The sequence below is a fragment of the Melopsittacus undulatus genome, chromosome 1 (genome assembly GCF_012275295.1).
Source record: "Melopsittacus undulatus isolate bMelUnd1 chromosome 1, bMelUnd1.mat.Z, whole genome shotgun sequence".
NCBI lineage: Eukaryota > Metazoa > Chordata > Aves > Psittaciformes > Psittaculidae > Melopsittacus > Melopsittacus undulatus.
The window spans coordinates 153,818,375-153,835,806 of NC_047527.1; the positions used below are offsets into that span (position 1 = coordinate 153,818,375).

The 17,432-nt window shown below is 42.6% G+C and overlaps 1 protein-coding gene across 1 annotated transcript in view; it reads left to right on the top strand.

Annotated features, from left to right (window-relative positions):
• Positions 1-17,432, top strand: part of ARPP21 (cAMP regulated phosphoprotein 21) — a 118,167-nt gene that overhangs the window by 76,251 nt on the left and 24,484 nt on the right. Inside the window, exons 15-18 of the mRNA XM_034066498.1 lie at positions 919-1,088; positions 2,613-2,717; positions 4,906-5,169; positions 12,381-12,507. Of these exons, the coding sequence (XP_033922389.1) occupies positions 919-1,088; positions 2,613-2,717; positions 4,906-5,169; positions 12,381-12,507 (666 nt within the window). The remainder of the gene's footprint in view (positions 1-918; positions 1,089-2,612; positions 2,718-4,905; positions 5,170-12,380; positions 12,508-17,432) is intronic.

The following is a 17,432-nucleotide window of genomic DNA, read 5'->3' on the forward strand; positions in this document are numbered from 1 at the left end:
TGCTTGTGATGTACAGACCAGAAAATCATTAATTCGCTGTCAACCACCAAATCCCTCCAGATCTCCCTTTTTCTCTCAAATATTCATGCTTTAGTTACCTACATTACATCTTATCACTGCTTAAATTCCTTCTTCTCAAGGAAACATCTGTAATTCCTTTGGTTGACCAGTTAATGATGGAAGAGAACTGAGGTCATGGAAAACAGTTTCCTTACAGAAAAAATACCATTTCTTTTTTGTTCATAAGACAATGACTTGGGTAAATTCATTCATATTTCCACAAACATCACTCTTGGCCAGCTGAAATACCTCAAGCAAGGAATGTTCAGCAGCTTAGTAGGACTTTGGCCATCTCTATATAAGAGATTTCCAAAGACAGTGGAAGTGTTGCTTCCTTGGTAACTTCCAGTGCTGCCTCCTTTAATTACACAGGGCACAGCTCTCGAAAGTACAGCACTATGTCATTAGAACATGTAAATCAATTAGTAATGAGGGTGGGTTTAAGTGTTATTCCTTTCATTACAACCTATAATGTATCAGGAGTAGTTGTGCACATTTGACTGCTATTGCATGGCAATAAAATACACGTGAATGTTCTCTACCTCCAGTGTTTGATTCAGAGTTCAATTCTAGCATTAATTCATTCATTATTGAATGACTCCAAGTAACCATCACATCTGACTCATAGCCATGGTAACCTGCCACCTATTCCTTAGGAAGTCATACTGCCAGGACAGATACCTGCTGCCTGCTTTGTCTGCAAATGGAAAAGCAAGGAAAGGATGATCCTGTAATGGGGCATTGAGAGTGCTGGTCTAGCAGGTCAGCTAAATAGCCATCAGCTAAAGCCAGGTTGTATGCTTTCATACAGACAGCATCCCCAAAGGTGCTGAGCAAAGGCAGGATGCTCTGTTTCAGGTCAACCATTTGTGAATCCTGATGGGACACCGGCAATATACAACCCTCCCAGTGGCCAGCAGACGATGAGGAGCCAGATGGTGGGACAGTCTCAGCAACAGCCTTCATCCCAGCAGCCTCAGCAGGTTCAACAGCCACAGCAGCAAATGGCAAGTCACCTTGTCACACAGGTAGGTGCGGTGGCCATTGGAAGAAGCGAGGAAGCTCTTGTGGATGTGAAGGATGCAGGTAGACTTAAGTATCAGGATGTTCTTCTGAAACAAATGGGGCCCATGGTTTGTATTCTCAATGTGTATGACATGGGCAGAGGGGAAGATTCCTTTCGGTTTCATCTAAAGCATGGCTTCATTTTGGAAAGGACTTTTAAGTGAGTTGGTGCATATCTGCATGTATTTGTTCTGCAAAAACTACCCACAGGTGAAAGCTGAAGCATTTAATTCTCAAGCTAGCACAGTCTGTAATTCTCTCCTAAGACCTGGAGAGCTTTCCCTGTCCCTTTTAGGCAGCTTGAGTACAACACAGGGCTCTACAAACCCTTCCATGCCCACTTACATGAGGCCTGATCTATGGGAAGCCCACTCTCTGTGCACCGCTGCCCAGGGTCATGGGTGTGCTGCCTACACCCCATGCTCTGACCGTGACCCTGCACTGAGCCACAAGCTCTGGATCTACAGCAGGAATGGGGAAGAGCAGCATAGCTTGGGCATATGCCATGGTGTGTCAGCTCTTCAGCCCCCCACTGAATGTGGCACATGGCCAGATGTGTTTGAGCATGGTCAGCATCTGCTACGAACTCAATCTGATGGATTATGTGTCTGCTGTCCCAAAGGAGAGGGATGGGGGAACTACTCAAACAAGAACCCTACATCCTGCTTACTCGCACAGCAGCCAAGATCTACTGTGGTTCTTGTGTGGCTTTATAATGTGGCACAGTTTATCCCAGGCTACCCCAAAACATGATACTAAAGTGTGGTGAAGTTGCTTGGATTTTACTGGGGTTTGGATTTGTGTGTTTGTGGCTCTTATTGCATGATTTGGTTTTAGCCCTGTTTGAAGACAGAGGTAGTACCAAACCTGTGTAAGACTCATGGTAAAGGAGAGATTAAACCAAAAGGAATAATAAAGATATTCCAAGGTAATAGTGCTGTAGAAAATTACACTTAGATAAACATCCAGAGCAGATAAACATCTGCTCCAAGCTGATGGGTCTGTCTTTGGGTAACTCACAACCTGTTCTTTATCATTTGTTTCTTTTTTGGCTATTGTGTTCTGCCTAAGCAGCTTTACAGTCATTATTCCTTTGCCTGTGACACCCTCATCAGTTCAATCAGCCGTTATCAGAATTCAAATATACACTTACACTGTGCTGCTTTCTCATTTTATCTTTATAAATTAAATGTAGAATCATAATTTGGCTTTGCCTCCCATCAGTAATAAGGTGTAGCCGTGGCTTTATTTAATCTAGCAGCCATCAAATACATGGAAAAAGGCAGAAAAATGTGTGATAAAGAATAGTTTGGTATAAGGCTAAGATGAAGCTGAAAATTGCAGTACCTGACCTCTTGTACCTGGGCTGGCAATGAGTCACTTGCATTTGCAGAGCTGTGTTTGAGACCTTTGTTCTCACTAACAGAGGTGGCAGGGGTGGTCGGTGTGATGTGTATTTATTGTCTTTCCCTGTGCTTGTTTTGCAGCCCGTTCAGGCAATGCAGCCATCTTCTCAATCAGTCCAATATCCAGCAGTTTCTTATCCTCCCCAGCACCTCCTGCCAGTCTCTCCAACGCAGCAGTTTTCTGTGGTACTAATGATTTCTCCTTTCCTTTTCCCTTTCCTTGATGTTGGAGTTGGGTGTTTAAGCATGAGTATGCCCAAGAGCCTCTGGGTAGCACCGAGAGGGGGGTCCCACGTGAGAGCCCCATTTCCATAACACTTTTGGTACTGACAAGCTTTCCCTTGGTTCTGGTTATCCAGCCTGGAGGATGATGGCAAGAGCAGGGCTGTCCACCTGGTTAGCAGAGCATCCAGATAAATGTGCTTGTGATGGGAACTTGTGTCTTCCCACTTTGTGTTGAGGAAGCTTAAATTGCTAGCTTGAGCATTTGAGATTTGGGCTATTCCCCTCTTATATCCATATAAGACAACTCCAGAAATCCCTCTTTTGTGTTTCATATTATTTTCTCCATATCCTAAACCCACTGCCTGGATTCATTCCCTGGTGGTACCAGAGCACTTGGGAAGCAGAGCAGTGGCAAACCAGCTGCAGAAGGTGTACACTGTGTGTCCTGAGAAAGCATCAATGGACACATGTAATAAAGATAGAGTGCTCTCCTGGAGTCTGCATCTGGCTTGGTGCTTACAGGGCTAACATTATGCTGTTGTAAAATGAAGCTGACATTTGAAGAGGCACTACAAGGTTCTTCTTTTTTAATGTTATTTTTTATCCTCGCTCTGGTAATCTTGTTTATGGCTGGTATTTTTTTCCCAAGGTAGAGATATCATGTAGTTATAGTAAGAGATGGAAACGGAGCTGAATGGATCCTTGCAGCTAAAATAACGTTATTAATGCCTGGTGGATGAGCAGTACCACTTAAAGGACAATAAAAAATGTTCCATGCTGAACATCAGTTGCATATCTCAATGTTAATTCAGTCGAAAAGTGTCTTGCAGGCATCTCAGGTTGTTCTAGTGGCAGTCATAAGAAGGCTGATATTTTCAATGGCTAATTTAATAGTGAAACTTCACCTGAATTAATGTCTGCAGGGCACATTGCATTATACACACAATGTATTAATTACAGGGGTTTGAAGCTCTTGGTCTGTATTGTATAAAACCAGAGACATTCCGGGTTCAATGAAGGGTTTGTTTGCAGTTGTTCACCATCCAGGTAGCTTTGTACTTCAGACAAACAACTACTGTACCTAAATAGGGATGCAGGAGGATGGTGAAGTTAATAGCATTACATTCTTACATCACCTGAAGATCTGCTAAGGGTGTTTGAAATGTTCTCCCCTGGTATCTGCTCTCAGAGTGGGAGGATAAGTCAAAGCATGGATGTTCTAAGTGAAAAGCCTTTTTGTAGTGCATATTCCCTATCCATGAGGGCGTGTGAGGAAGGGACCATAATCTGCATATCAGCACATAAAGGAGTTTTATGCTGGATTTATTGTGGTGTTGAGTATTTAAAAGTCTTGTGATATAGATACAAGTGAAGATGCATAGAAACACATCTGTAAATCTTCGACCTTCATAGAATAAACTTGAGAGAGTTGATTAGTATGGATCTTTTTGCAAGACTGAAGAGATACTGTCTAGAATCCCTGTATCATTACTAGCACTAATGAGCCTCAGGTCCATTGACTTTACTTGGTACTTTCATCCTACCATAGATTTGTTCTTTTCCCCTTTGGTCAAATAAAGTACTTGTTTCTTTCTAACACTGAATGAAGAGCCTTAAAATAGCAACTAAAGGCTCAGGGTTTTTACCTTCTCTGTGTTTACAACCTTGGGTTTTCAAAACAGCCCCAAAAGGATAAAGGTCTGCACCTGAATCCTACTGATTCCCTCTTGGGATCACTTTGAAACACAGGTGTCATTACCAGCCTGTGTTTGGCTGAGGAATTCAGTGTTTGGGGGAGAAGAGGTATTCATAACATTATTGTCATGCCCTTTATATTCAGAATGTCAACTTCTGAAGACTGTAAAGTTCACTTGTCAGTTTGGAATACTATGGAGGAGCAGGGTAAGAGCCAAAATAATTGGCTTTTGTGCCATGTGGTGCCATTCCCCTTGCAGTCTGGAAGTCTTTTACAAAGCATTTATAGTGCTTTTAATTGCCTCCATTCTTACAGATCCCCCTGCAAAGTTTGGTATTTGAGCCAATTCCTTTCCCCTTTTGTGTCCTGTTTGAGCCTGTTTTGTTTGGCCTATTTGAGTGCCTACTGCAGCCATCATGCCTGCATCATCTTCTCCTGCCTTTTGCCCTGCAGCGAGATGACATGACAACACAGTTCAACCAGATGAGCTTGAGTCGTCAATCATCAGGAGACAACCCCGAGTCGCCGTCTGGTCCTGTGTACCCATCACCTATCCTGCAGCAGCCTGCCCAGCAAACGGGTTACATTATGGCTTCTCCAAGTCAGCAGCTTCCTCCAGGAGGCTTTACAGGTTCAGGTCCACCAGGATCCCAACCAGTGCTGCAGCCACCACCTCCACCCCAGGGCTTCGTGCAACAACCACCACCACCTGCTCAGGTACGCATAGCCCTTGCTATTGGTTTGGTGTTACTCATTATAACAGTTTGAGGTAGCAGGACACTTGCAAAGCCTTTATAATTTCCTGGGTTTCAGCAATTCCTTATCCTCACACCATTTTCTGAACACATGTTCATACTCCAGGACATGTCTGCACATGGTAAGGGATGAGTTCTCCTCTGTCAGGGTGTTGCGTTGGTGTTGTGACTGACATAAGTGTTCAGGTTATGAACATCCTTTTCCAGCTCAATTAGAAATGTAAGATGGGGAAAATAATAAAAGGGGAAAAAGGATTTGTGGATATAGATGCTTCTTTGTTTAAAAAGTGGTTAAGGAACTAGGGGAAGATCTTGGAGGCTATTCTGTTCTTACCCTGTTTCCCTATTCAGCGTACACTAACATGGCTCTTAGGGACATGGTTTAGATGTGGACTTGGCAGTGTTGGGCTTGCAGTAGGACTCAATGATCTTAAAGGTCTTTTCCACCCTAAATGATTCTCTGAATATGAAGGAGGGTGAGTAAATATCCATAGTCCTTTTTCCCTGTACGTATACACCAAAAGAGCAACACGCACATCAGCCCAGGTAGTCGTTAATCATATTTAATTGACTTGAACATGTGAGGTGTCACAGATCAGTAATTTTAACTGTCTCCTTGAAGACTGATTATGTTTTACTGTTCACTACCAAACATCTCCACTTGCCTCCTGGGTACCTTTACGGAATATTGGAAGTGATTACTGTCAAGAAGTAAAATGCACAGATGACTTTCTGGCCCATTTTCAAGGCATACACTTTAAAAAGATGAATTTCTCTCTGCAATTATGGATAACTTCATTTAAACTCTACTTTCCAATGGTATTAATAGCATTTTTCTGGTTTTATTTTATCCTTTGGAAGAAAACATATGAAAAATAAAGAGGAAAAAAAATCCCCATTTCTTTTAATGTCGAAGTAGTGTAAATCCTGCTGGGTTTTCTGTTTGCTGCTTCTTACTGAAAATCTCCAATTGTGTTTGGTAATGGCATTCTGTATTGCCACAGTAATGAAGAATTTATAGTGTTACAATGCTCTAAGTGTGCTAGAGATCCGGTTAATTAGATCACTAATTAAAACTAAAAGAAACCTGAGGACTGCTGGATGCTGACACCCCATAGAGGACTGTGACGTCCGTAGTTAGAAGCTATGCAGCCATTTTTGTGAGAGAAGGCTTGTAATAAAAACAGTTCTGAGGAGCTGAAGTTCAATGTAATGTGATTATTTTTTAAAGAAAATATATAGTATTGATAGGAAAATACTTAATATTTGCCAAATGTAGCACGATTTAATAATATTTGGGAGAAAAAGGTGACCTGACAAGCAGATTCCATCTCCCCCCCTGTACTCAGTCTCCTTAGTGAGCAAATGGAGGCTGGCTGGGCTTCTCACGTCCAAACCCCCCAGTGGCCTCAGTGTTTTCAGACATCATTTAATCAAACCTCTCGACACTCCAAGTGCATCGGATCAATGTGAGCACATCCATTTCATGAGCTGTCACTGCAGCACATAAAGCAATATGTTTCCCAACCTTGCTGTGTGGGGTTTGCTTTGGAGCAGGGGGGCTGCAGCATCCTGCATCCCATCTTGCATCTGAGTTTTCACTCAGTCTGGCATAATGTTACCTTATGAGGCTGGTTTCCCTCATTCATACTTGAGGGTCAGGTGAACTTCTTCAGAGGACAAATGATGAGGAGGTGTCTTTTCCTGTAGAGGATGCTTTAAGACCAGTACCGTACTGGTGTGTCCAGTGGCCAGTGAGTCTCTGTACCCCAAATACAATATGTGCAGCTGCTTTTCTCCTATGTTATAACAAAGTGGAGAGTTGCCAAGGGCAGAAAAATATCTTTGGGGTTTGCAGCAACCTCAGTTATTTCACTGGGGAATGGGTTGTCCTCGGAGGGGCATAGAAAGGCAAGAAATTCAGCGGTGTCAGCATCTACTGCACTGCACACACCATCCATCTGCAGCTTATTGCTATGCTAAAAGATCCTTGTCAGATACCAGTGTGGGATGTCAGTCCCTGCTGCCTGTGTCCCTGTACTGTGAAACAGTGGCTTTAGTCTGCAGGGAGGGAAAGAGGATGCAGCAGGTCATAGCATTTGCATGCACAGATAGGAACCTCTGATGTCTCAAGCCTTAATTCATTCTCTTCAGCCCTAGAATTTGGCCCTTTGGTTTGTGCACGTGTACAGCAATAGAAGGTTCCTCGTATAAAAGATGTGCAAAGCCTTGGGAAATAGTAGTTCCTCTGCCCTAATAGCTTAGCTTTCTGTGTATGGCACCTAGACCCCCAGGTCTCCATCCTGGCAATGGCAAAACTTCACTGTGGCTATTGGTGTTCAGCTTTACTCTTTTGGGCTTAAATGCAATAGTGAGGCTGCTCAGAAGTGCAGTTAAGATGGTATTGTGTGCAAAACATTCTGTGATGTACTAATCAATGCAGTCAATGTAAAAGCACTTCTATATCTTCAAAGGTGCTGTTGAACTTACACCAGTAAAAGAGAGGCTTGACTCTAATGGGTAATTAGTTCCTGCAAATGTATTGCTGGTAAGGTTCTAGGGGACTGGCTGTGGTATCCTATATGCTGTTAGAAATAAGTGGAGGTGCTGTGAGTGTGATCATTTCCTTTGGGATCTTAAAGGAGGAGAAAGATGCTCTCCAAGCCTACAAACCCTATGGTATTACATTTAAATTATTAGGGTTTGTATTAAAGTTCAATTAAACATGGCTCTATGGCTGCTCTCCAAGATCCTCTCTCCCAGCCTGCATCAAAGCAGCATCAGACTGAGCTTGAAATGAGATGCCTAAGAAGTGGTAAGAGGACCAAACAAACAAACCTTAACCATTAGCTGGGGTTTGCTGAAAGGGACTTTTGGAACCAAAACCCTGCTTGCTTTCTGCATCACAAATAGGAAACATACATCTTTACTTTCTCTATGTTCTCCTGTTGGCAAGTTTCTTCTTTCACTGGTACTTCTATAACACTTATGAGCCCAGGCACTTGCACAAGGGTCCACATTTGGGTTTTGCAGCACTCTTTCCGTGGTGCTTGTCATTGCTTCTGCAAATGAAGAAATGGGAAAACTGAGTACCCTGCCAATGGGAAAGGATATGCTCCCTTGGAAGTTACTGTCCCCATGGAGTTGTTCTTTCTGAAAAGCCAACTGGCAATGTGATATCCAGAAATGAGGTGGTATGAAGCCTTGGGGAGGCTTGGAGAAGTAATACACATGTACAAGTGTTTTTCATCTGGGTTCATGTTGTGTCTTAGCTGTCTCTTTGCAAAAGTCCTCTCCGAGAGAGTCCTTAGCTACCTTAAGGCAAAACCTTTATGTATAGCATGTCTCCTCTAAGAAGCTTGTCATGGAGAAGGTTGGTGAGTCACTGCAAGTGAATGGGTCTTAGTGATGATCTTAGAAAATGATATTGGAGGACATCCTACAGTTGTACACAGGCCATTATGTTATGGAGGAGGGAAGAGAAGGAGGGAGGAAGAGAAAAATCCTTGAGGAATGACTGATCCCAGTCAGTTATATACTGGGAAGAAATGGTACCTCCATGTGTCTATACATCACTGTGGTTTCTGTTGTCTTCGCTCCCATTTATGCTGCTGTTGGCAATAGGATCAGCATCGCTAATCATCTGAAGGAATTTGTTAATCCAAACCTAACTGGATATCAGCAATGTTAAGAGAAAATAGATGACTTGTCTGGTGTCAGAATCAAGCTCTAAGTCAGTAGGAAGAGAGTTTAGGAAAGTAAAATCAGCCTGAAAGATGTGTGGAATCCTGTTTCTACCATGAGGAAATGAACAACATCTCTGTGAATTTAAGGGATAATGCTGCAGAGAGCAGTCCAGGGAAACGCAGCCTGGAAATGGGGTTTGAACAGTATGTGGACAGAACAAAGCAGAAAGCCAGTGATGTATTGAGTCTCTGCCCATCATCTAGGCACAAAGTACATTAGAAGGAGGAAGAAGCAATGCCTGTTTGTGCCATTTCATGAGTGTTTCTGCAGTGATGTGCCCAGTCAGAAGATGCTGCATATGAGAGAAGAAACAGAATGCATTGTAATGGTCAACCTGCAAACCAGGAAGGTGTTCACCATCAAAATAAGAATATCCAAGGGGGTAAGGAACATCTGTCAACTCTTTCTATGGTAGTTATTAAAAAGGAGGGTTTTTTTTGCAGTGTCAAGGATTAAGATCAAGAAACTGCTTTTAGACTGAAGAAAGCAGCATTTATTAAGGTGTGGTCTTAGAAGGGCTTTTTTAAATCTAGGATGACCATATAGTTGGGTTATCATGCTTGTTAGTGCAATAGAAACTTCCTGGTTCTGTAAATGAAATAGGTTACATGAGCAACAGGTCCAAGGCTAGATTGTGCATTCACATGAGAAAGCAATTTGGTGTGTCAGTAGGCTGCTACAGAAATGTAGTGGTTTGTGTTGAAGAGCACATAAGCAAGGTGTTAGTAACACTGATGCAATGAGAAACTAGAAAATTCAATAGGGTCAGAGCAGGCGATGTAAGTGATACTTGTTATCTCTGATCCCTCTAATTCCACTGTACACTGAAGCAACAGCAGAAAGGACAAATAACACGTTTCGACTACTGACGCAGGGATGTACTCAAGGTAAATGAAAATGGATCCTTGCAAGCCCCTCAACCATGAAAGACCTATTTTATCCAATGTCTATGTTTTACACCAAGCCCTTCTTTTAATGGCTGACCTCTTAAACCCCAGAAAACCCAGTCAATTCCAACTACAAATAACCCCAAACCAACTACAGGCAACAACAAAAAGATCCCATGAAAACCTAAACCTGTTCTTTGCAAGTCATATGTGTGTAATTAGTGGCATATTCATCCGTTAATCTCAGTGAAATGATGGTTTTTTACCCAATACTCCTACTACTGTCATTTTTCAGGCTGATAGATTGCACTGACAAGCTTCTAACTGGAGGCATATAGCCACTGTATTCCAATGAACTGAGAGAATGAGAGCAAGGGAGAAAACCCTTTGGCTAAACTGAGGTGTTATCTGGGGGGTAAAAATAAATACCTATTTCCAGATTACCCTAAATGCTTCAGCATGCATAGATGGTTTTGTGCTGAGCACGTTCAAATAGAAGCATCCCTTCAAAACCTACATTCTTTAGGCTACATTTTCAAGTTAATACCTACAGAATCTTCCCATAAGAGATAATTCACATTGTTCTCATATGCTCATGTGCTCTCAATTATCTAGGGGCTCATCTGTACAAGGGGAAATGAGGAAGTTGAGGGTAAATCAAATAAATTTAAATCCTTTAAGTGAGATTAAGCTGCTGCCAGAAGTGGGAGTATTTCCACAGGGGTTTAATACTCTTTGATTTGTAGGATGTGGTAATAGAATATAAAGAATAGTTGCTGGAATGTCTGCTCTGTTCCCCTGCTCCAAGGCAGGCTCAACTCTTTGCATTGAATTTACTTAAGCTGAGTCTTCTCGCTTCTATTGTAGGGTCTTGCTGAGAGCAGTCACCTTTCCACAATATGAGTTTATCACACTAAACTTGTCTGGGTCAGCTTTCCTATACCTGGTGGCTTTGCTTTGAGAGAAGCAAAGTTCATCCTGGTTTTTGTCCCTTTTACAAAGGTGTTTTGCTTTGGTTACTGTAGTCTCCTAACAAACAAATGGCTCAAGGGCAGGCTGTAGCCATTACATGCCACTTGTAAGCTCTCCTCCCTCCAGACATACCATTTTTGAATCCAAATGTTCTTGTTTTTCTGGTATTTGTTTGAATCTGTTTGATATTATTAGTGAGGGGAAGAGTTCCATTGATTGAAGAGCAAATGAATCAACCTTGAAGAATGAGTTGGTATTCAGCCTCTTGATTGACCAAATTCAGCTTTGTTTTACCCATTCAGTAGTCTTCTGCTTGTCCCAGTAGCCATCCATACCCTCTTCTTACCCAGTCTTTTGTGTCTATGCCTATGCTTTCTCATCCGACATCATCTCTAAGAAGCCTGCTGGTGTCTCTGTTGATGTCCTAGCAGTATGCACAAGGATGCTAATACCTTCACTCTGCTAATCCTTTATGCATGATCAAATTGAATGAGCTGTCCTGTGAACATTTCCTTCATGCAAATGAAAATGGCAAAAATAGTTCTTATTTTTGTATGAAAAGAAGAAAACTGAAAGCCTTTGGTAGGACTCTGTGCATAGGTCCAAGTAGGATCAGTAAACTGTATAAAGAAATGCTTAGGGATGTGACAGAGAAGCGATGTTCAACCAGAGCTGCATCCCTCTGCAGTTTGATGATACCATATGCTGTCAACCTCTGTCAGGTAACTACAGCATCCACTGCAGATGAAAATGAAAGACTTGGAGTGCTTTGAACTTGCCATAGGTCAGTGGAAACCTGTTCAGCTCAAGTGTCTCAGTACGGTGTTATAGCACGTACAGAACAAACGTGCAGCTCCAGTGACCCTCAAAAGTCCATGTTCCTCTGCGTGATGAGGTGATGTACTACACCTTGCTCTATAATGACAATCACAACAGAGAAAAGAAGCCCACCTAACAGAACTTGCTGGCTCAATGCTTACCCTCAGCTCATGCAAGAAAAGATGTTATGATTGTGTTTTGAACTGTAATTGTATTCACACCAAGTGTGGGAGAGGCTGCAGGGAAACCTTCACGTAGCATGGATTTAATCATTGTTTCTTACAAGTGTTAAGGGCACACACTCTCTATCTTTCCCTCTCTTGTTTCTATGTATTTTTACTCCAGTGTGTGAATTAACCATTTTTACCAGAGTTCACTTACTGGTCAACACACTCTGTATGTGTACTCTGTTGATACGGAAGGTGCTGTTTGCATCCTCTTTTCTACAGCATTTGCCATACTGTGATTTCTTTGGTACATGCTTTTTATGCAACCTGTGTGGTTTTGTCTGTTTCAATTATTTACTTTTTACCTGTTTCTTCAAGTATTTGAGAAGAAATTTGGGCACCAGTAGTCCTTTTCCTAGCAAAGCTAAGAAGCAAGCAGCAGGTTTTGAAATGACACCATCTCCTCCCCATTACCACTAAGCTGCTTGACTTGAACTCCTGCTCCCCTTCCAGTTGCGTTTGATGTTGTGAATCTTGGAGCTTTAGGGCCTGTAGTTACCTGCTCTTCTCTTCCTTTGCAGATGCCAGTGTATTATTACCCATCTGGTCAGTACCCTACCTCAACAACTCAGCAGTACAGACCCATTGCCTCAGTTCAGTACAATGCACAGCGGAGTCAACAGATCCCACAGACTGCACAGCAAGCAGGTATTTACATCTGTTACTCATTTCTTCAGCAGCTCACAGTGCCTTGGCTGGTGAAACCTGTCGGTTGTGGTTTCGTTTTGGATTTGAACAGCAGAGGAGAAAGATGGTTGATGTTCTGTTTGAAAATAGGGGGGAAATTACAACCCTAATGCAAAACCCCCAAGTATTTATAAGACTCTACAAGGAGGACAGGTTTGCAGTGATGCAGAAGGTGCTCCATCACCTTCTGCTCCCCCTGAGGCTGAGGAACAGCGAGGTGGTCTGTGTGGTTGATGCCCATCAGCACCAGCTCCCTGCAGAAGGGTGCAGCTGGAAGGGGGGCCGTTACACTGTAAGAGAGTGAGTAGCAGGTCTCACAGTGAACCGGTCTCTTTTCCTGCTGTGTCGTGATGCTCCTGATGACACCAGATTAAGAGGGATACAGGCAGAGTTGGGCTGATGCATGCTGGGGGTTGTGCTTGTGATGGGGTCCTCACCTTGTGAGGGAATCAAGAGTTCTGGTTTTGGTGCTTTTCAAGTTATTGATTGTTTCTTTAGTGCACATCTCCCATCATTCAGTGTCTCAGACAGTAACTCCAAGGTGCAGGGGATGTTGTTTCCTGGTAGTGCTTGCAATTACAGACATACAGCGTAGGACAAAGCATTCATTGTTCTGTCTGGGTTGGGCAAAACCCATTCTGAATGGCAAAGCAGGTTCCCTGCAGAGGCCCTGATACGAAAGCCTTTTAAGATGCAAGGCAGCAGCGCAGACATGAGATGTGAACAAGAGTTATGGGGTCATCCAGCCATCAACCTGTCTCTGTAATGTGGCTGCTGGCACTTTTGTTCACGCTCAGGGAAACGGATGCAGCAAACACAGCTATAACTAAGCAATTGATTGGGGTTTTTGGCTTTGTTTTTCAAGCTGTTCTAATACAAATGGTGGCATTTTGGTCAGTGTCAGTGGTGTCTGACTGTGTCTGCTTTCATACCTTCATCTTTATACATCCCTGAGAGGGGAGAGGGGGAAATATTGCACAAAGGTCATCTGTCTCCTCTAGCTTCTATTACCTGACAGCCTAGTACCATGTTTATTTTCTCTATATAGTGGGTCTTTGAACCTCGGTGCAAATCAACCTAGATGACATTATCTGGGTCTACTGTATTGTTATAAAACCGTATTTATAAGTTTAATGCTACATCCATAGCATAATGGAGATTATGGTAAATGAAGTGCACATGGGATGGTCTAAAGCACTCGAGTGATGTTCTGGAGAAGATCCAGCTGTTTGATCCTGAGCAAATCCTGGTTTTAAAGGTATATCATAGCACAGGAGCTGTTACTGTTGGGTACAGACAATGCAGATATGCAAATGCTAAGTTTGTTTCTGTGTTTACTGCATGCTTTTCCTTACATGTTTGGCAAACATGAGTCAAGGGGTTTGTGTACAATCCAAGGCACGCCAGCCTTTCCCTGCAGTTCACTCTTTCAGCTGCCTGCTCGGTTGGAAACATGACTTTTATCTCTTGTTTAAAACTGCAAACATTGTGACTATGGTTTAGACTCCCTGCTGTGGTGGTGGTTTTAAGCATTTAGCTCTTCTTGGATCTTGAGACTTGGCTGAGAAGAGATTCCTCAAGCTGGTCCATCCCTTTGGGCTCAGGTACATCCTTTCCCATAGCCATCACCTGAGCCTACAATAGGCATGACAGGAAGCAGTTTGCAGTTTTCTACAGGTCTTATCTTGGAGATGCTGGAAGGATAATGTGAATTTATGTTCCACTGCATCCATGGGTATTTGGAGAATAGCTAAAGTGTCACATAATTATACTTAAAGAGAAATTAAGGCATAGAAAAGCCCATGGTTTAGTAGTGGACTTGGCAGTCCTGTAGTAACGGTTGGACTTGATTATCTTAAAGGTCTTTTCCAACTTAGTTGGCTCTGTGACTATTCATGCTATGATTTATTGCACAAGGTTCACTGTAAGCACTGAGGCACCAAAACCCCAAATGATTCAGTGATGATCTCAGGTGGTTTCATTCCTGGTGTCACCACATCTGCTTTCCTTAGCATCAGCTTCCCCACACACATACAGTTTTGTCTTTATGTGACCTGTGGCCTCACACAAGTGAGTATTTCAGGCTATGGTTTCCCTTCCCATGTAGACTTAGCTTCAGATCAGCATGTGAGCAGGTTGTGCAGGGGCTGGGGATAACAAAGGGCAGGAAAACAGAGGTGAAGGAGGACTGGTAGAACAGAGAGCAGGTCAGGAATACTGTGAATGCAAAGGGGGAACAGATGGGAAAGAGGCAGATGAAACAGTGATGTCTGAAATGCTTTCCCCAAAGACCTCACAGCACTTGATGATGCTTCAGAGGGAGGATGACTGCAGTGCTCTCTGCCTGCCCATACTGCCTGCCTATACCTGCTGGCTGGCTTGCACTGCAGTGTGAACAGGGAGCCTGGCACCTCAGAAGGTGTTTTATTAACATACAGAAGTTTGCATGCTTGGAGGAGCTTTTGGAAGCTTTCAGAGCAGCTGCAAGGAATTTAGATGTTATTTCCTCCACCTTTGGGCTGCAGAGGTCAAAGTTGGATCTAATGCCAGCAATTTGTCTTCATTTTTGCTTGGAAAAGGTCTCTTCAGGAGCGATATTGATGACTTACAGCAAACAGCTAAAGTAAAATGTCAGCACAGCATCTGTGGTGGGAACGGGAGCCTGTGCTCTCTCACGGCTCTGGAAGGAGAGCAATATTAAGTTAAAGTGGCTCCAGGGCAGAAGAAAAGATGAGCTCACCTAAAATTAGATTAAGGCTCTGGCAGCAATAGATCATCTGGAGAGAAGCACGTGAACTTGGGGGGGTTTGTTGACTCCTTCTGCTGCCTTTTTTCCCCTTAAGTGCAGGCTCGGATGGGAATGTAAATGATCCGTTTCTGGCATCAGCCTGGGACAAAAAGAGATTTCCATGAGGCTTTGGTAAAAACCTCTGCCATTGGGATTACATCTGTTTCAAGTCCAGATCACGCAATCCCAGACTGGGTTGGGTTGGAAGGGACCTTAAAGCTCATCCAGTTCCAACCCCTGCCATAGGACCTTCCATTGGAGCAGCTGCTCCAAGCCCCTGTGTCCAACTCTGGGCACCCTGTGTCGGTGCCCCAGCATCCTCATAGTGAAGAATTTCTTCCTAATGTTTAATCTATATCTCCCCTCTGTCACATTAAAGCCATTGGCCCTTGTCTCTGTCACTGCACGTCCTCGTCAAAGCCCCTCTCCATGTTTCTTGTAGCCCCTTTAGGCACTGGAAGGCTGTTATAAGGTCTCCCTTTAAGGAGCCTTCCCTTCTCTAGGCTGAAAATGTGGTCTTTGACAGTGTGGTAGCCTGGTCTGTAAACAGAAATACTTTTGGGGTATGTTGTTATTACTCATTTCTGCACTCTCTAACAGATGGTACTTAAGATACTGTAATATGCCCAGTTCCGTAACCATGCAGAAGGAAACGTTATTCTGTGTTCTCATCTAACAGTGCACTATAAATTGCTTGTCTAGCATCATCAGTATTTCATTCTTCAGTAATTACCTCTGTATTGATAGCTAGAAAGCTTTCACTCCCAGGTATTGTGTTTGAATAGAAAAATAGAGGTATATTGCTGATAAATCAGTAATGTTTTGTATTCTATGATGATAGCAGAAATCGGCGATGGGGTCTTTTATACCTCTGTATCTGTTTTCTTTCAGTATAACAAGTGCTGTGCACTGCAAGGGCATTTCATCTTCAAAGTGCTTCATAAACATGAGCTGATAAGTACATTTGGGATATGCAACTGGTCTTATTGCTGTTCACAAATGAACAACCTACAACGAATCATATGATTTTTCTCCTGCTTTGGTTCATTGTTGCATCTCTACCTTATGTGTGCCAGACAATTTCAATGTGCAACTTATAGGTTATAATAATACTTAGATCCTTGTTTAAGGATTTAGATCACGGTTCTAAAAGGCAGTTAGCTTGGTTTATCACACAGTTGTAAGGTAAAACTCTGTGGTGTGTGTTTTGTATCAGTGATGAAGATCATCTTTTGAGGAGATTAAAGCTAAGACTTACAGTATTTGGTTAAAACAATCTTCCAGCCAAAGGTTTGCACTACAGTGTTGCCAGAGAAAATAAGATGGTATTTGGCATAATGGGGTGGTCTGTCACTTCTGCACTTAATGTAATGATTTTAGGGTTTCCTATGCATTTGAGAATCCACTAATGTTGTCATTCTAACCTGTTTCAGTGCCCAGATAGCTGAAATTTATAGGAAATCTCTGCTTTTTCCTAAAATTCCAGTTCTAGTTGATTGTGTACAGTAGGCAAAGGAGGCTGTTGTGTGATGAAAGTACATAGCTGAGCACTGCCTGGGTGTAGAATCCTTTCTTCATAAGTATACATTAAGGATTTACTTCTGTAAGTAGCTAATATTTGTCTTGAAGGAAAGGTAATACTTCTGCTGGAGTACTGTGTTATTAGCCTTTACATCTTCCAGTAAGGAAAAAGAGGTAATTGTCTTTATAATGCATCTCTGAAACAAATCTTAAGCAAAGACAAACTACCTTAACAGAGACCATAAATCTGTTCACGTAGAAATCAGAGTCAAATTGACAATGAAATACTGAGGTTTTGCTTAATTCAATCTCTTAGGTGTCAGCATAATTGAGGAGCGTTATCTTCCCGTCTCTTCCATCCCCTTTGTCTTCTCCAAGTGTTTGTCCCTGTAAACTGAGACAAGGAGGAAAGAAACCAGGGGAAGCACTGCAATGAAGATTGGTTTGTTAGCGTGGCCATTAGGAAACCTCATAAAGAAAGATTGCTGCTTTCTACCTTCATTAGCAACCCGACAGGAGCTCCTGGTCCGTGATAGATTTGTTTGCGTAATTTGCCCTATAATTTCTGTGCTTATGT